At 43.3% G+C, this 20,180-nt stretch overlaps 1 protein-coding gene across 1 annotated transcript in view; it reads right to left on the bottom strand.

Moving 5' to 3' along the window:
• Positions 1-11,276: 11,276 nt before the first annotated feature.
• The window catches only part of ATG10 (autophagy related 10), a gene marked incomplete at its 3' end in the record, with an annotated part of 81,680 nt that continues 72,776 nt past the window's right edge, over positions 11,277-20,180 (bottom strand). The window contains exons 6-7 of the mRNA XM_080362230.1: positions 11,665-11,762; positions 11,277-11,400 (exon numbers count right to left, since the gene is read on the bottom strand). Coding sequence (XP_080218356.1) covers positions 11,277-11,400; positions 11,665-11,762 — 222 coding nt within the window. The remainder of the gene's footprint in view (positions 11,401-11,664; positions 11,763-20,180) is intronic.

The raw sequence follows: 20,180 nt of genomic DNA on the forward strand, positions 1-20,180 counted from the left end.
CTTTTGTGCTTGTTATTTAAAACTCAAGACTTTGTAATGTGTGTCTGTAAGTGAGATACCACAGGGGCGGTAGGTGTGCTTTGTTGGCAGCTCACTTTTCATTCTGCAAGAAATGCTTTGCTGTTGAATGACAGAAGAGCCAGAGCATCGTTAGAACCAGCAGATGAGCTTGAGAAGCAGTAGCGTTTCTAAATGTGTGTTGTGTAGAACAAATTGGCCATCCGCTGAGAACATCAGATGTTTATTTCATAGAATTAAAGGGCGCTTCAGTGCTCTCTGGACCATCCCTGATTCCCGGTGCCTTCACAAAGGCTGCTTCAGGTTCATAACCAGCGCAGCAACCAGCCTGCCATCAGGATGGGTTGGAGATCCTTCTGAGGCCTTTGTGCCCTCATAAACCATTTTTCCCAGAAGCTGTCATGAAAAGGGCCTCATGAAGCAATTTCTGGACTGCTACGCTGCCAGGTTCACAGAACTGTAAAGATTTTGAAGCTTGGGCACAGGTATGACGCTAGACCTGAGTTAATTTGGGCTCTGACTTACGGAAGAGCCCTGTGTCACCATGGCACGTGTGGTCCAGCACAGCTCACACATGTGTGCACTGAGTTAAAGTGGGACAACCATTGCTCTGGTGTCAGCCTGGCTGCCACTAGGGATGGCTTTTTAGAGGAAGGGGTTGGGGGAACGCCAAGTCCATGGCCACATCTCACAGTGAAGTTAGTTTCCCTGTTTTGCTCTGTCAGTGAAGGTCTGCAGTGGATGTTTCTTACTAGACGTTAGTACAGCGCTTACACAGGGAAAATAACTGTTGGGATGAAACAATTTGTCAGGCAGCGGGATTGGATCTCTGTTAGATCTACTGTGACCTTTTGCCAGTTGTTAGTATTTCATTTTTTAAAGAGAGGCAATTCCAGTTCTATAAAATACCACGGTATTGTACAAAGAAAGATCAAATGCTTTTCAGGAGCACAGGATGACTGTACTTTTTGTTCAGCCAATAGTCAAACTATATCACATAACTATGTAAAGGTGGTTGGTTTGCTGGGTGTTTTCTTAAAGCCTGAAGTATTCTATATTACTCCCATGTTTTTGCTTATTTGTCTATTCAGTGGCTGAGCACAGGTGCTGTTTGAGAGATGTTTGTATTAATTGTAATAAATACTGCACAATTGAGAACCTAACTACAGACTCAATCTTTTTCAGAAGAAACAGGCTGTTGTCTAGTGTAGCTGGAATTTTATCATCTTCAGTCATCATGTCAGTCATAAAACTTCCCATAGGAACTAAAATTTCTTACTGCTAGCTCTGGCTAAAAAAGAAACCACCCTAATGTTTCTCTGGACCTATTAAATTAATCAGAAATCAAAACATCCCCTCAAACAAGTTGGGAGGACAAACTGCATGAGTTTTAATGTGTATTTTGGAAAACAGCCTTCCTCAAATAGAAAATGGTCACTGTAAATTAGAAAATAGTATTTACTCATGGTCTTCAAATGACGGCAGCAGTGGTAGTCCCTGGTGTGAAGACAGGCAATGGCACCTGACATGCAATTCATCAGGTTTTTAGGTCCTGAAAGCAATTCTTAAACCATTTATCGAATCTCACCTCTGTCCTGCTCAACCTGCAGAACTTCAACCAGCAGCTTTCATGTTGAGCGCAAATTAACTAGTTGGACCTGGGCAAGTCTGCTGGATCTGATGATGCCTGTTTCTTTTATTGCATCCCAGCTGTTTTCTTTTAACTGCTGTATTACTGACTTGAAAGTGTCTTTGCATAGGGCTCTTTGGCTTTCCTCACTAGATTAAAAAAAACCCCTTCCATTTCGATTTTTAATTTTTCAAAGATGTCTGCACCACAATCAGGCTTATTTGAAAAACTGAAGTATTTCTTCAGTTCATATCTATCTTCAAATCATTTTTCTCTCTGTATTGTCCAGTTTTCCAACATCACTTTAAAATACAGATGCCAGCACTAATACAGAATTACAGAAAAGAACATCAACCAAGAAGCCAACATGTCCCTGTGTATCAGCCTTTAAACCACTGTGAGTTCTTCTGGACTCTCGATACAGAGTCATATGTTTTATCTTGAATTTGGCTTCTCAAAACACATTTTGCATAAAGCTTAGAGCAGAGCACTGGGTTCTTCGTTTCATGATGGAGCTACTTTGTGCAATATAACCTTCAAAGTATTTATTTGGCTGAAGTTAGAATGTAAACAATTCCCTCGTTGTAATCACAATATGTGCGTTCACCCAAAAGCTCTGCTTCAACTAGTCTTCATTAATTTATAGGAAAATAGAGTAAAATTTAGAGAACAGGCTGAGAATCTCTACTACTATGTATGCTACAGCTTAGTCATTTGGGAATCTGTGAGATTTGGATTCAAATCCTCGTTGGGGCGCAGAATCAATGATGAATTTGGCTTTCCCTTGTCCTTGCAAATGCAGTAGCCCCGTCATAAATAAACCAGCTTTTGCTGCAGCCCCTTCCCACTTTATCAGGGAACTCGAAAAAAGCTGCTCTCTGGGATTTTAAAATTAGGATTGGCTTAATTACCTTTTAACATTTTCAGAGTGAAGCTTCAACTCCTTGACCAGCCTTGGACACAGTAAATGGCCAGGACTTGCACTGCCCTTGTTAACGAGCAGGTGGGAGCACAAGTGAAGATCCTGGGTGGACCATGCCATGAGCTGTCCCCACAATTCGCCAGCGTACCCCATACAGACAGTTTTACACCTCCTGGTCTTGCAACCCTCCTGTTTTCTTGCATAGCGGAGGGTTAACTTGTGATTTTTTTCTCTTTTGTGCAACCATATGTGTATTCTGGATGTGTTCTCTTTTCACCCAAAACGTTACACGGATGTACTCTGAGGATCTTCTGCATCTGCCCAGTATTTCTTATAGTTTCACTGAATTTAAGACACTATTTATGCACAGGAACTTCAACCACGCTATCGTATGCCCAGAAATCTCAGATAGGTCCTCATCACGTCTGCCGTGGCTGTCCAATGCTTCTGTGAAACTTGGAATATGTGCATAGTTATTGGAGGTACACGCTAGAGATGCATGTATGTTCTGCTACAGTCTCCAAAATCCAGCTTTCATCTAGGAGCAGAACAGCATGAGCAGACAGCCAGGTTTCAAAGCACTGACTGACATCAGGACAGCTGTATTTACTGATAATATGCATTAAACCAACTGCTTGTAGACGTGTGAGAGGAATCAGCTCCGCAATTACATACACAACAGCTAGAACACCACCATTTTTTTTCAGGTGATCCTTGATTACAGTGGAAGCCCCTGGAGGAGCAAAACTGGACACTGAACTGTGACTCACAGCTTGCAGACCTGATGGTCATTCCTGGTGGAAGAAAGAGATCCCAGTCAGCTCATTCAATCTAGAAATCATGGTCTTACGTATGCCAATGTTATCCTACACAGCTGCTGGTGTTAGGATTCCAGCGCAATTTCTACAGGAGATACAGCAACAAAGAAAATCAGCAGCTTTGTTCTTCTTATTACAGCAAACTGTCAGTCGAGATTTATCCAGAGGTAAATGGAGCTCGGCCAGTTTCCAGAAGTAGGGCGTTGTCATGAGGTAATATTGCCACTAGATGTTGCTATCAGCACAACGAGAGGAAACGCCAAAAGATGTAAGCCAAAAAGTGGTTTACATGGACTTTAACAAAGGAAATCTTAAAAATCGGAAATTTAAATTTTAACTGATTTGGTGAGTTCTTGTTAGAAAAATGGGACACTGCCTTGTTGCCTTTGTGTACCTACATGGTGGATAGATGCTACATAGAAGCATAAGAGTTTATGGAGCAAATTCACCTGAAACCTTGTTAGATCAAAACATGGAACAGAAGAACACGGGATGCTTATTACTCCATCAAGCACATGTACATTTTACAGTCTGGGTTGAATGAGGGGCTTGTTTTGTTTATTTGTTTGTTTTAAACTTCTTGCAATATAGCAGAAGTGAGACTGCTACTAAGGCGAAGGGATAATAATAGTTACCAGGAGTAGGAAAACGCACAGAACTGGAAGCAGAACAAAAAAAGCACAATGTTATTACAGCTAGTTGCACATTTTGAGTTGCATTTTATTATTTGTTTTACAAGCACGTTTAGCATGTAACATCGAGTAAACACTTGGGCACTGTGATTATTCCTGCAAATGTGTCTGTGGATTCTGTCAGCGCCCAGGAATAACTCGTGTGGTGGTAGAAAGAAGTCAAAGGCAGATAAGCCAACCAAACCTCATCACCGGAGGGTGATGAGGGGTTTTAAGCCTAATAAAGAAGCATTGAAACTTTGTGTTATACAAGCCAAACCTTCCATAATGGACGGGAATCCACAGAGATCAGAGAAGAGGTGAATGTCGTGCAATAGATACAGAAGTCCATGTTCCTAATTCATTAGCAAAGTGTAAATGCTAAAAGACTTGGCTAATCATATGAAGCTAACAATTCCTGACTGCTGGATGCAGGAGAATGAACTTCAGAAACCTGCAGAAGCAATCAATGCTTGGCAGAGCAAGGCCTGGCTGGAATCCACCAAAATTCCGCTCAGGATTTTGATTTGGATCAGGTGCAAAGGAAAGAAGGATTAGTTCATTTCCACAGTTTGCCAAATCCTTTTCCACCTGTGCTCAGCCCATGTTCTCCCCTGCCGCAGGCTCTATCTGTCCCTGGAAGTGGAGTGGTGTCACTGTGGTGCTCGCTCCGCAGATACAAAAATTATTAAGACCCACTTCACAGAATCACAGAGTGTCAGGGATTGGAAGGGACCTCAAAAGCTCATCCAGTCCAATCCCCCCAAGGAGCAGGAACACCCAGATGAGGTTACACAGGAAGGTGTCCAGGCGGGTTGGAATGTCTGCAGAAGAGGAGACTCCACAACCCCCTGGGCAGCCTGGGCCAGGCTCTGACACCCTCACTGAGAACAAGTTTGTTCTCAAATTTAAATGGAACCTTTTGTGTTCCAGTTTGAACCCACTGCCCCTTGTCCTATCATTGGTTGTCACCAAGAAGAGCCTGGCTCCATCCTCGTGACACTCACCCTTTACATATTTATGAACATTAATGAGGTCAGCCCTCAGTCTCCTCTTGTCCAGCTCCAGAGCCCCAGCTCCCTCAGCCTTTCCTCACATGGGAGATGCTCCACTCCCTTCAGCATCTTGGTGGCTGCGCTGGACTCTCTCCAGCAGTTCCCTGTCCTGCTGGAACTGAGGCGCCACAACTGGACACAATATTCCAGGTGTGGTCTCCCCAGGGCAGAGCAGAGGGGCAGGAGAACCTCTCTGACCTACTGACCACCCCCTTCTAACCCACCCCAGGTACCATTGGCCTTCCTGGCCACAAGGGCACAGTGCTGGCTCATGGCCATCCTGCTGTCCCTTGGGACCCCCCAGGTCCCTTTCCCCTACACTGCTCTACAACAGGTCATTCCCCAACCTATACTGGAACATGGGGTTGTTCTTCCCCAGGTGCGCTTCTGCATTTTAAGGTGATGTATTCCAGAAGAAGACACATTGGGGTTTGTTTGTGGTGATGCAGACAACTGCTGGTCAAAATAACCTTACTGGAATTCTTCTCTATCTATAGCCTAATCCTGGGCAGCAAAAATGGTGGGGAAAGGAAGCACCTGAACAGCATCCGACTCCACCTGTCCTCTGCTGCCAGACCCAGCAGTGCAGAGGACACGGCCCCATCTCCTCGGGCAGCGGCCCCCCTGCCAGCGCGCCGTGTTAACAACGCTACCGAGAAGTGATACTACAGGAAAACGTGTTGTTTTCTTGAGGAAAAAGCTGTTCAGGGCAAGGCTCTGTAAAACCATTCTCTGCTCGAACACAGCAGTAAACCCCTCTCTTGCCTTAAGTCGAAATCCATCTTCAGCGGGTGACAGCTACAACAAGCTCTCAAGTGGAGAAGTGAAAGCTTCCTTGTGGTGCAGGTTTTTCAAGGCTTCCATGAAATCCAGGACACAACAAGTGTGACACCTTCCTAACTCTTCCCGAGCACTCAGTTCACTGTTAATCTCTTTGGGGCTACTCTCCCAGCACTTGTCAGTATCCACCTGGTTTTTTACATTTAGGAACTAAAGCTATTCGACATGGCAGTTTTGCAGCTATGAGCTTCAGATACATGTTTTGTTTTGTTTTTATTCTAGAATATATTGCTAAGAAATTATCTAAAATGTCTGAACCACTTCTAAAACTATTAATAAAAATATGCACGGATTCATACATACACTGTTCTCTAGAAGAGGCTGTTTTTGAGCAAACAGTTGTAACTTCACAGTTCAGAGGAAAGAGCAATTGTTTGTCCTTTGCACTGGAAATGAAACACTATGCAATATAAATATAGATGTCCAAACAAACTCATTAAGCTGTAATCATAGCAAATAGGGGGGGGAAAAAAGTTATTGAAAAAGTTTTGCTGCAATTCATGAAGTTGCAACAAGAATCGATATTGATTACTTTGCTCTATTCAGCTCTAATTAACTACCTCAATATTTACTGTTGTGAAAACAAACATGCAATTTGACGGAAGGAAATGTTTCTTTTAGTAACAAAAGCAACCAGCTACAAACCTTCTGGCAGACCAGATGGGGGTGAAATTCTAACCTGATCACGCTGACACAAATGTGGGATTATGTAGGTAGCAATTGCATTCCAAAGAAAAGCATATTTTTGGCTTAGTTGAACACAAAAAATTCATTCTTCTTGCTGATTCTTGTAACCAAGGGCAGGTATGAGTCAGTTCTCCTTGTTAAAAAGAAGTCCCCAGAAGCAATGGTCCTCAATATGTCTTCCCAGATTAACAAGGATGAACAGCTGAGAAAAATTACAAAACTGTTTGGAACGGGAAAATTTATTTTTGGTAGGCTACAAGATTTCAGATAATGTATGTAGCCAAAACTCGAGTTCTGACATAAGAATCTTCAATACATTCACTAAATAAAATGACAAAATAGTGCTGATATTAATTTTTTTAAAGTAAAATAGGATGATTGTACATAATCAGTCAGTATAAAACATCCTATAAGTCACTAAGGCACAGATGTAAACAGGAAATCAGACACCTATCGCCCACTTAAGCCATTAGAAAGTAGATATCTAAACAGGATTATATCTCACCTTGATCCCAAATATTTATGTTATCCTGTATTTGTTCCTCAGTCTAAGCTTAGAGTATTTGTACGAAATGAGCTGAATTTTTGTCCAGAGCTCTTCTGGACAAATTTCAGGGGAACATCGACACCAAAGGAGCTGGGGCTGTTCAGCCTGGAGAAAAGGAGCTGAGGGGAGACCTTATCGCTGTCTGCAACTGCCTGAAAGGCATGGAGGGGTTGGTCTCTTCTCCCAAGTAGCAAGTGATAGGACCAGAGGGAATGGCCTCAAGTTGCACCAGGGGAGATTCAGATTGGATATTAGGGAAAAATTCTTCCTGGAAAGGGTTGGAACAGGCTGCCCAGGGCAGTGGTGGAGTCACCATCCCTGGAGGCGTTTAAAATGCGTGTAGACAAGGTTCTTAGGGCATGGGTTAGTGCCAGAGTTTGGTTATGGTTGGACTCGATGATCCTGAGGACCTCTTCCAACCAAACATTCTACGACTCTATGATGCTGACACTGCTGTTAGTTTGTTCTTTATGGTGTTGAACGGTTCAGAACTGTAGCCGGGCACGGCAACTGCCGGTCTGCTTATCCACTTCACACTCCTCGCTATTATCGTTGTGTCCAAGTAACCACAGGAACAGGGTCAAGGCGCTGAAGAGGAATCGAGAGGGGAGTTATCAGCAGGAAGGAAGCAGGACAGAGACAGCTTCAGAACCTGGGAACAACCGGAGTGTCCAGCCATGTGAATGTGCTGATACAAGATATCCAGGAGGCAGAGCGATGGCTGGGACAGGACATGGAGGAGCTAAGAGTGTGACAGAGCAGCATCCGCTGAGCCATCCATTCAACAAGTGCCTGGGCTTGTCTCTGACAGAAGGAATCTTAAGTTCAGTACGACGTGCAATGGCCTGTCCAAATAATACCCGAGTTTGTTTATAAATGATAAATTAAGGTAGAAAGAGATGGGTGGTGAGAATTCTTCCACGTAAAAGAAAAATATTTATTTCTTGTTTACACACAAATTCCACTTTTCTTGTACATCTTGGTTAAAAAAAAAAGAAAAATAAAAAGAGAAGATTAAAGTGCAGTGGAAGGCTGATGGAGCGGAGAAAGTGAGTGGAGTATATTGTTCCAGACTTATTTCATATTTGTTTTCTTTCGTCTGTAATTACAAGCTGTAAGTTACAGGGCCTGATGTACAGTGTCACATGGATGAGACGCTGACATTCTGAGTAAAGCAATGACATTTTCACATACTTGCAACAAGAAGTCTTGCCTGTAGTAGAGAAACCCAACCAGCCAAATCCTATTATACGAACACTGTTGTACCGCAGTTTCTGCTTCCAAGACAGAAACACAAAGAACTGGTCTCCAATAAATGCCTATAAAACTATGCTTATAAATTTTGCAAAGTAGCATCTTAGCAGTTGAAACTTCTCAAGGTCTAACAACCTTGAAAAAATACTCAAAAATTGTTCCAGGCTCTTTTCTTCTCCTTTATCAAGGAACAGCTCCTGCTCAGTATATGAGAAGACTCAACCCAGCGTTTTACCTGTAAGGTATTCCAAAGGCATTCTGTGTTCAGCATTGCATTTTATTACTTCTGTTGCTTAAAAGTGGAATTTCTTCTGTGTATTTAACCCTCAGTGCAGTACCAGGTAAGATCTGTGATGCTTTGGGACAACGAGCATAGCTGATCTCAGATATACCAATGCAGCCGCCAGCACTGATGGTTTACAGGGAACAACTCCATCAATCCTTTGCACCTCCCCGATCCCAAGTTCAGCAGAAGCTAATTCAGACTTTGGTTTAAACAAAGCTGCCCAAGGCCAGTTCTAAGTTAGACTGGGAGTAAAGGTCCCAAGGGCCAGCCAGCACAGTGTGAGCCAAGATGCTGCACAGAGGCAGAAGCTAAGAGAGCAGCTCAGGAACCCTCTGTTTCAGGGTATAAATAATGAAAATCAGAGTAGGGATGAACATTTACCAACTCTTAAACATGCTGTTATCTTTTTGTTTGGTTGGCTTTCCTCCTGTGTAAGTCTCCCTTGAATTGAACTATGGATAAAATTATCAAGCATACGTTACCAAAAGTGTTAAAAAAGACAATGTAGCTACTGTCATTGTACATGAACAGGAAGCCATGTTTTATCAATTTTACATAGAAAAATGGCTTTTCAGGTTGTTATGGGATAAATTATGTGCTTTCATTAATTCAAAATGTCTGGCAAAAGAATTCTGCACCAATGGAATTTTAAAGATTGCACTGTATTTAAATCCACCCATAACATACGTATGGTCTAAGTTAAAATATGTAACCAATCAAAATATCTGAAACACAATGCATTTCACATTTCCATGTCTGATGTGGCACAGGTTGGGCTCAGGATGCAAGTGAAATACTGCTGAACACATAAGTAAAACCTGTAACTCCATCTCAGCTGCTCAGGACTTGTGGTCTGGTTACGCTACAAATAAAACGTGACTAGGAAAGAATCCAAGCTGACTTGTATGGAAGTTACTCCTCATCTGTTTTTCACTGATGACTGCACCACTACGCAATTCCTACTTGCCCAAAATTCAACAGCTGTCAGGGGAGGTTTGCGTAAAGACTGCGGGAAAGGGACCAAACCTGTGAACAACTACCAGTACAACACGAAATACTAATTGACTACAACAGTAACTCCCGCAGGGTATGGCAAAGCTTCCTCTGGAGGCAGCGAAGCACAGAAAAGCCAGATGTTCTCATACGATAGCATGAGGCACCTTGAACTCCAGAACTGCTTAGATTCAGACTCACAGAATCCCAGAATGTCAAGGATTGGAAGGGACCTCGAAAGCTCATCCAGTGCAATCCCCCCATGGAGCAGGAACACCCAGATGAGGTTACACAGGAACATATCCAGGCGGGTTGGAATGTCTGCAGAGAAGGAGACTCCACAACCCCCCTGGGCAGCCTGGGCCAGGCTCTGCCACCCTCACTGAGAACAAGTTTCTTCTCAAATTCAAGTGGAACCTCTTCTGTTCCAGTTTGCACCCATTACTCCTTGTCCTATCATTGGCTGTCACTGAGAAGAGCCTGGCTCCATCCTCCTTAATCAAGTACTGCAAGTACTCTGCCTACAATCCTGATCTTGTCTGTACCCTGGAGCATGACATACACAAAATACTCTCAGCAAAGTATTATTCAGCCCTCAGATCTGAATATCCTGTGTTCGGTGGGGAACACGAGGATGGTCCATGCACCAGGCTATGGTGGAGAAGGTGGCCCCTAGGCGAAGCAGTCTCAGCCCGCACATTGATGGCCACAAGCTTAAACCACATCCTGCAAGTGTTTTGCTGTACATATCCTCACAGATGGTGTGGATTTTCTAGAGACATGATTTTTAGCAGATAAATTCGGTAGATCCAAACTCAGCATCTCGACTCATGGACCCACGGGCTTGTGCATCCGTCTGCTGTGTTACTAAGGCCATAACCGCAGTAAAACAGAGGTAGGAGTGAAGTGACTGCGGGGTGTTGGTGCAATCGCAAGGGAATTCAGGTCTCGGTGGTGCCTGAGAGTTGTTGTCACAACTGCAGTTGGCTCTTAGTTCTTCCACTGCAACCAGGCAAGTTCTTGCCAGAGAAAGAGCTGTGAGCAGTCACTGTTCCACGGGGCATTGCTTACCAGTCAAGGCGGGCTCCTTTGTTTGATTTCATCCCTAGGAAAGGGTGCAGTAGCTTTACTACAGCTAACTATCACCCATCCTTCAGCTCAGAGGTCTGGAGACATCAAGCAGAAAAAAAAAAAGAGAAAATATGAAATTAAGATCATTGCAGCAGAGTTATGCTAGATCACATTGCCAAACACATGGTGGAGGGACCACCATAAAATGCTTTTACGCACTTCAGGAAGACCCCAGGACATCAGGGAACCTTCTGACAGTCGTGTAGGTGTCAGCAACGTGTCAAGCACATCCCTCTCAGTGCAAATGTTATTGCAAATTAGGTAAGACAATAAGGCAGCCATGTAAGCAAAATACTGAAAACTGAGTCCTAAACGACTGAAGCAAGAGCTCCAAAGGAGAAGATGATGTTTTTGTTCAGTTATCTATTTGATCTTTTTAATTTTATAGGAGGATGGGAAAGAAAAAAGGTGAGTTCATTTTCTCTTACCTTTCAACAGAGTCGGAATTTTTATTCTGCTCAGGTGCTAGTTTTGCATAACTCAGGGGCAGATTTAGACCCACAACTGGGCCTACAGTACTGAGCCACAATATAATGTAATTCGTCTGTCTAGGGAAAAAAAAAAAAGGCACCATAAACGTATTATCCCAACCTTTTCTGAATCGCAAACTCATCAGTCAGAAAATAACTTCGCATGGGGCTATTCTTTCACTTTATCTATTTCAAATGTATTTTAACTTTCAGCCCTTAGGTGACAACCCAGAATCTTACTCTGTTTGGACCAAGGAAGCTGTTTTGACCGTTTCCACTCCCTGGTTGACGCACTTCATCTGCACCGCATGAACCCTGCCAAGGCACAGCGCTGTTTCTCACCTGTTCTGTTTCTGTGTCCCGGTCAGTACAGAAGACATGAATTCACTAGTCCGGCAAGGGTGCAGAACGAAAAATGGCTGCCCAAGCAAGGGATGCTCCTAAGAGGCAATATCAGTTGTTTCATCATGCAAGAAGAAAACAGACACCATTTGCATTTGCAAAGACAAAGCAGGGGACATCAACCCTTGATGCAACTTTCCTCATTTCAGAATCTAACCCACATTGCTCTTCTACCAACAGTCATTGACAAATTAATATCTGAGACCATATTCTCCTATCTTAAAAGGGAAATAGGATCACCAACCAGGCTATGCCACCCTTTTAGTTAATAAAATGTAGTGTTTTTCAAAAGTAACTCAAGTTACTGTGTCAGCATTACCTGAATGCAAGTAGGCAAAGCTACTGTGTAAACAAGTATTTGATCAAATGTAATACATAAAATAAATCTGCTCCACGGTAAAGCTCTTTAAGATCCTTGAATGTTCTCAGCCTGGCGCTGGGAAGTCAACACAGTTTAATTTGGAGAGAAGTAAGAAGGAAAAGCATCCAAGGCAGCTTTAACTTCCACTAGGTGGCATATCCTCATTTTAGGCTATTCTAGAGAAAAATGTCCTAAAAGGGTTGTTCAAGAAGCCCAGTCAAAACTGTCCTGAGAAGGAAATAAAAGGAAACCATTTAGTGACAGTTAAGTTTGCAGTCAGACACACTCCCTACGATGTGACAGGACTCTGTCTGATCCTTCACACCTTCACGCTGCCGCCAAAACCTCAACCCAACGCTCCACAAAGCTTTCACTCTCCAGACAGTACTGAAACAGAACATGTGTTCTGGCTTAACCAAGCTTGCACTCAGTGCAAAGGCCTAACAGTGACCTCACCAGCTCCTACATGGGTGATACCATGAGAGCAGCGTCACCAACTGACTCACACACCATGCCCGAGAGAAGTGATTTTCCTCTGGTGCTGCTGAGGTCACTGCTACCACCTCTGCACTAAAATAAGGCCCTTTACCCTTACCTGTTTTCCCCTACCCTTTGTGTCTCTCAGATACGAACCTCTGCTCAAGTCTGGGGCTGAGTTTGGGTTCAGCCGCACCTGGACTCCTCCTCCAGAAGGAGTTTAGAAAGCAAGGTGGTCCTCTCTGAACCTCGTGACTCAACGGGATGGCCTCCTCTTAACTTTCCCATCTCCTGTCCCACAGAAATCGCTCTGAAACAACTCCTACCCAGTTCCCCTTGGCATATTTCCTCCATGCAGTAAGTAATAGAGCGAACCTCGCCATAGAACCCCGTTAAGTCGCACTTTTCTTTAAGCCTGCCCCACTGCGTTGTGCTTCTCACCAGAACCACGGCAGAGACTGACTAGGAGGATTAAAGCGATGGGTGTCCTACCCTGAGTAAAGACCCTTTTCCTTAGATGTGCTTCTTGTGGTAGCTCTGTTTCTTGATGGTAAAGAAGAAAGAATATTAAATTTATGCTCCAACACAGATTTCCCTTGTCCTAGCTGATACAGTTGTAGCCAGACTCCCCTAATTCTTGATGGCATCTTATCTTAGCACGTACCGAACTGCATGCACTGAAGAGAAGATGCTCACAAAGTCTTCCAGCTACACAGTAAAAACTCCTTCTCCAACCCCCTGCCTAGAAACAAAACCACAAATCCTGGCCTGTCACATTCAGCAAATACGACTTGCTCTATAATATTAAATATTAAACAGGGTCTCTTACAGCTGAAGCACATCTTGGTTCTTCAGCTGAAGATGCACCCAATGATCAATCATTTTGTGCCTAAGACAACTTTTCCAGAATCTTCAGAACATTAAAAAAACAATGTTCAGAAAGCTTTGTTTTACATTGCAGTGTAAACAGATGACTTGCGCAAGAATGCTATAATACCATCTGCTGCTGGTGAAAGTGAACTGATGATGCTGTTTTCCATTGAGAAAAAGTGGTAGTTTGAATTAAAAATCTGTTCTAATGATCTGCTAGTTTAAATCACCTAAGGCTTCTAAATAATTCTAGAAAATACATAGACTGTGCCAATTGCTCAAAGATAGCAAAAAAAGGATAGTTAACAATATTTACAAAACTATTAAGAAAAGGAAAAAAAGTAGCTACACTCCCAAAAAGAACAGAGACGATAACCTGGGCTTTAAGTGAGTTAGCACTCGGAATAAGGCATAAAGACAATTCCCAAAGCTTGAAGTCATTCCCAACCATCCTGTCACATGCAATTCTGTCCTGCACCTCCTGCTTCAGCAAACCACAAAGAGAGGCCAGACTTGGTTGTTTAAAATAGCTTATATATTTAGATATACATCTTTCTTCTTTTAGTCCTTTATCTTCTTATGGTATGATAGGGTGACACTGAAAAAATTCGCAAACTCTAACAATTAGACGTCTGTATGAAAAAGCAAAGTGCATTGCTGCTCACTTTTTCCAAGGGGTAACATCCTTGGTCCCACCATCTTTGGCATCAATCAGTGACTTATGAGCACGTGACAGAGGTGAAATCTGTTCACACTCCAAACTCCATGCAATCTCTCCTCCATTCTTCTTGAAGAGGTGGAAAGGCTCTTCCTCCCCCCCTGGATCCAGATGTAAAGGGGGAAGTTCTTGCTACACGGCCCAGCCATCACCTTCTGGGTTGATATGAAGGCTCTGAGGACACTTGGTCTTTGTTCATTAAACCCTCTTCCTAGCTTGTCTCCCTGTTCTTCGCATTATCAAGGTTGCTTCATACGCTTCCTTAAGTAACAGCTGTGCCAGGGTGGTGTAAATCTCACTGTAATCCACAGAGTTTCGAATGGCAGCAATGAAATGACGCAGGGGTCTAGTTAAAACTCATGCTGCTCCTTGGCCAGGCTCTGAGAATGGCACATGCACTGAAACTGCGTATGGGCACATTCAGGAAGAGTTGCTTTGGTTTCTGTTTAGCAGGGTATTTCTGAAAACTGAGCACTGTCTCTCGCCTGTTTACTTCTAATCCAGGAAACCGAATTTCATTATTACACGGATCCTTCAGCACTGAAAGCCCACGACGTTGTGCAAAAGAGCTGGGTCCAAAGTCAGAATCTTTCCATCAGCTTGCTGTGTGTGTCTTTCTTACCCTAAACAAAAGGCATGAAACTGCAAGGAGAATGCCATCCTGTTTACACAAAGCCTAAAACACAGGAAAATGCCATACAGACAGCAAAAACACAAAGGCACAAGAGATTAGAAGAAATCCCGAGCCAAGACCCATTAAGCACAAGCCTCTAGAAAGGGAAAAGGCTGAGGCAGGGAAGGGGAGTTGTTGAGCATCAGGGAAAACACTCAGAGAGCATCAGATCTGATTCAGTCAAAGCCTAAATTCCAAATCCTGTACATAATGGCATCCCCACAAGGCTTTAATGTACACTCAAGGTTGAATCACTGACACAGCAGCTCTCGGGAGGAAGTGCCAGACAGCTGCCAATAAAAATGCAAGAGTTATCAAAGCCCGGAATGATTTCCGAATTGGTAATGGGCTACAGAGCTTCTTCACTGCCAGGTCACCAGCTCAGACTTGGCCCAGGCTGGAGGCAGCCAGAACCCATTGCTGTACAAGGGCTGTGTGTGCAGCCGTCAGGTTTCGCACAGACAAAGCGCTGTTAATTAGTACCCTTGCTGGTGACAGTCACTACAGACGAGTCCAGAATGGAAGATGGTGGTTTATCTTGTCACCATAGGAGGGTGGTCCAGCTCTGAAGTCAGGAAAAGCAGTAAACTTACATTTCTGCTGCTCAGGACGTGCCCCGAGACAGGGCTGTGCATCTGCAGGATGATGAATCACAGAATCACAGAATGTCACAGGTTGGAAGGGCCCTGGAAAGCTCATCCAGTGCAATCCCCCCATGGAGCAGGAACACCCAGATGAGGTTACACAGGAAGGTGTCCAGGCGGGTTGGAATGTCTGCAGAGAAGGAGACTCCACAACCCCCCTGGGCAGCCTGGGCCAGGCTCTGCCACCCTCACTGAGAAGAAGTTTCTTCTCAAATTTAAGTGGAACCTCTTGTGTTCCAGTTTGCACCCACTGCCCCTTGTCCTATCATTGGTTGTCACCAAGAAGAGCCTGGCTCCATCCTCCTGACACTCACCCTTTATAAATCTGTAAACATTAATGAGGTCACCCCTCAGTCTCCTCTTGTCCAGCTCCAGAGCCCCAGCTCCCTCAGCCTTTCCTCACACGGGAGATGCTCCACTCCCTTCAGCATCTTTGTTGCCCAACCCTTCTCAAACACTAACGGAAGTGTGAGAATGAATGAAAGTTTGTGCTGCATCAGCTTTATGAACATATTCACTATGTGCTGCAGTCATCTGGTGGAAAGGATGATACTCCACATGCAGTGACATGCATCCTGAGCAAAATACTATTATGGCAGCAATACTAGCCTGCAGCTGGCTATGAGCCAGTTACATGAAAAATATAAAATCCTACTGGGACTTCAACGAAAAACAAAACAAAAAATACCAAACAGACGACAACTACTTTTAATAGCATAAAAGGGTCTTCCCACTTTGAGTTTACAATTAATCTTTTTCCAATCAGTCTTGTAGTAATGCATGCTATAGAGTAATATGTGAGAGTTTCAAGTCAGTTCTCACAATTGCTCAGTGGCATTGTACAGCAAGAACCCATCTGCAGGTTGCTTGCAGCTCTTCTGGGCAGTAATACAGTGATGCACAGTTCACTTGAAATCAGCAGCATCACTTTCTTGTACCTATGAACTGGTATCTATCCATCTGTGAGGCTGATTCATGACATGGTCTGCTCAGCACCATACACTGGAGTCCATCATACCTCTGCTTATCCCCCGGAGTCTATCCAACGTTCATGGGAAATGCAATTTTTACAGGCTGTAACTAGCTCCAGTGAATTTCAAAGCTCAAAACATTGCTTCACTTATTTTCTGTAGAAAGACCACTTTTCTAGGTGACTTCAAGAAAGATCTGTAAGGATGTTCCGTACCTGTTTCTATAGCTGTTGGCTCAGTTCCTCTCATACAAAACCATGCAATAGATGGATGAAAGACGTAAAATGTTCCGTTGGGTAGCTTGAAAATGAATGTAGATTTGTTTAGGAATGCTACGCAAGATGGGATGTGACTGAGCATGGCAGATTACCATTAGCTGAGCAACCACAGCCATCCGTGTGCAGGTGCTGAGCTGCTGGGGCTGTGAGGTTAAAATGGTGAAGCTTAAATGCCTTTCTTTGAGGTTTATGTTGGATAAACATAAACCTTGGCAACAACACATGGAAGAGAGAGGCTCCCAGAGGACAGAAAAGTGTTCCAGTGGAGCTGCAGCTTTTTCTGTGCGATGTAAGACAGCCTGTTCCATATGGTCCATCAGGGATGCAAAGGGCTGGTCAACCATCCTTCTCCAGTCCTGTCATCATTTACTAATGAAACTGGGCTGTCCTTCACAGGGTCAAGAGTTATGAGGTAAAGAACTAACTTCACCCCCTTCCCTGCGCAAAGGACACAGCACAGTGAGATGTTAAAACATGAATCTGAACACTGGCAAAGACTGGGTAGTTCCTAAGTACAAGTACTCTTAAAAATTCCATCAGATCGGATTATGTCATTTTATCAGGCAGTGTGTATAGGAAATACTATCGATGTCAGATTTAAATTAAAAATAAACATTACTCCAGGTAATGGGCAATTGCCCACAGGTATCTGTACTGTGCTCTGCTCTTCTCTTCCCCAGCCAGCAGGTATTTTGTTGTCAGTACATCTCTTGTAACAGCACCATTTATTTCCTCTGTGATAACTGGCGCTCTTCCAGTAGTAATGGTTTCTGTTTTCTCCAGTGCTGCATTAAACTGCCTTCGAGCATCCATCAAAACATTTATGGGCTCTCCATTTACGATACTGCAAGGGATCTGCACCTGAAACTGCCTCTTCCCTGATGCAGTCTGCATGACGATGCTTTGCAAAAATAAATTCATGGGGGGGTTTCAGCACTTCCACGCAGGATACAACCACCGCACACCACAGACAGGACCAACACTTCTCAGACATTTTCCCAGCAGTGTTCACAATCCCAGACATCATGTCAGAAAAAGGAGCCACCCCATAACCTCTCCCATTGAGGGAGATGGAAATAGTGATGCAATGAATAAACAAGTTGCATGCTCTTCCCTTTTCACCAATTTTTAACCACACACTGAAAGAAATGCCCGTTTTTAAGTAAAAATCCTTCACACGAGATTATGATACTGTAAGTATTTTATGTTCTTGAATTCGCAGTCTATCTTCTTTTTCATTCCTTATTTTTATACACATCAACAAGAACTTACTTGTCAATAAAATCTAACTCTACTCATTCAGAAACAAAGTAAGAAAATCTTGCTCTTCGGATTTACTGTGTGTCCCACAACCAGAACAGTAACTCCTTACATAGGAACTTAAACCAAGTTGAACCTGAGGTTAAAGGGATTACTTTATGCTTAAATTAGACATGTGCTCGGGTTGAGGTGTAAAAGTGAGCAACTTTTTAATGAATGAGGACTAGGGAGACTTTAAACCCGAGCACTGGAGCCAGGTGAGCATTTTCAGGCTGTGTTTACAAGGGCAAGAAAAACGTTCCAAACTTCTCTCTCACCTTCTCCTCACAGAAGGTTTTCCTCTAATAATGGAATTACAGCTACAGAAACTCTATTACTATGTTGCAGATGCAACATTAAGAAACTGTAATTACACAGGGAACCTTTATCAGCCTGAGAGAAGGTATAGATCATAGTAATAAAGTTGCTGTTAGGATACTAATTGTATCGGGCTTCTCCATCCTACGGACATAGATTGCAACATTTCTATTAATGTAGCCATTTCATAAAAATAATGTTTTAGTAATAGGATTGGTACTGGCTACAGAGAAATTATAATTAAAAAATCTTTTCAGACAAGGCAAAATGGCTGTTGAAAGAATTCTACTTGCTATTAACTCAAAGAAAAAGCCTAAAAAGTCATCAACTACAAAAGTCATTTATCCTAGTGGAAATGGGATACAGTTTATTACCTGAGACAGGTGACATATTTATAGTTGCCTTGATTTCAATTTAGAAGCAGAAGCCAAGCCGTCCTACTGATGTAACTGGGAAAAGTTTCTATAACTTTGCCAGGAAACCCAGAGGCGCATTCACACTGTTGAGCCCGTAGAAGATCAAACAACCTACTCCTGTCTGTGATGGGCACTGAAGAATGACTGTGAAACTGCAATCACCGCTGTTCTCCTGCATTTTCCTAGATAATCAAAATAAATCTGCAATGGTACTGGGCAAAGAGAAACTTGAAGGGACCCAGATGAGACAAAGAAGTGCAAACTAGGCCAAAAAACCAAATTTCTGTCATTACTGAAGCTCTTTTTGGAGGAGAACGCTGCAGAAGGATTTTGACTTATGCTCAGGTTCTTTGCAGACAAGCAGTTGAAATTGCCCTTACGATTAATGTATCTGCACCCCGTGTATTTCAAAAGACGTACAAACTTTAGCAAAAAGTTTTCATTAAAACTTTTATCACAACTAACCCCAGACAGCCAACTAAGCTGGGTTCTATCTTTCTTTCAGCAAATATGAAGTCCAAGCTGAAGAAGCCATTAATCAAATGGTTATGTTTTTTTCTGAGGAAAATGGAGATGTTCTGGCAGATCATAAAATCATAGAATCATTCTGGTTGGAAAAGACCTTTAGGATCACCAAGGCAAACCATTAACCTAATGCTGCCAGGTTCAGCTCTAAACCATGTCTCTAAGAACCTCATCTATGCATCTTTTAGATACATTTAGGGATGGTGATTTGATAAAAACCACAATACAAACATAGGAGGACACTTGATGCAGCCAAAATTTCTGTATGATGAACCACACCTACAACTTGTAGGTGTGATATTACATCTGGGCAGGAACAACCCCAGGTTCCAGTATAAGTTGAGGAATGATCCATTAGAGAGCAGTGTAGGCGAAAAGGACTGTCACCCGCTGAAGATGGATTTCGACTTAAGGCAAGAGAGGGGTTTACTGCTGTGTTCGAGCAGAGAATGGTTTTACAGAGCCTTGCCCTGAACAGCTTTTTCCTCAAGAAAACAACACGTTTTCCTGTAGTATCACTTCTCGGTAGCGTTGTTAACACGGCGCGCTGGCAGGGGGGCCGCTGCCCGAGGAGATGGGGCCGTGTCCTCTGCACTGCTGGGTCTGGCAGCAGAGGACAGGTGGAGTCGGATGCTGTTCAGGTGCTTCCTTTCCCCACCATTTTTGCTGCCCAGGATTAGGCTATAGATAGAGAAGAATTCCAGTAAGGTTATTTTGACCAGCAGTTGTCTGCATCACCACAAACAAACCCCAATGTGTCTTCTTCCGGAATACATCACCTTAAAATGCAGAAGCGCACCTGGGGAAGAACAACCCCATGTTCCAGTATAGGTTGGGGAATGACCTGTTGTAGAGCAGTGTAGGGGAAAGGGACCTGGGGGGTCCCAAGGGACAGCAGGATGGCCA

The sequence above is a fragment of the Nesoenas mayeri genome (genome assembly GCF_963082525.1).
Source record: "Nesoenas mayeri genome assembly, chromosome: Z".
In the NCBI taxonomy this organism is placed as follows: Eukaryota; Metazoa; Chordata; class Aves; order Columbiformes; family Columbidae; genus Nesoenas; species Nesoenas mayeri.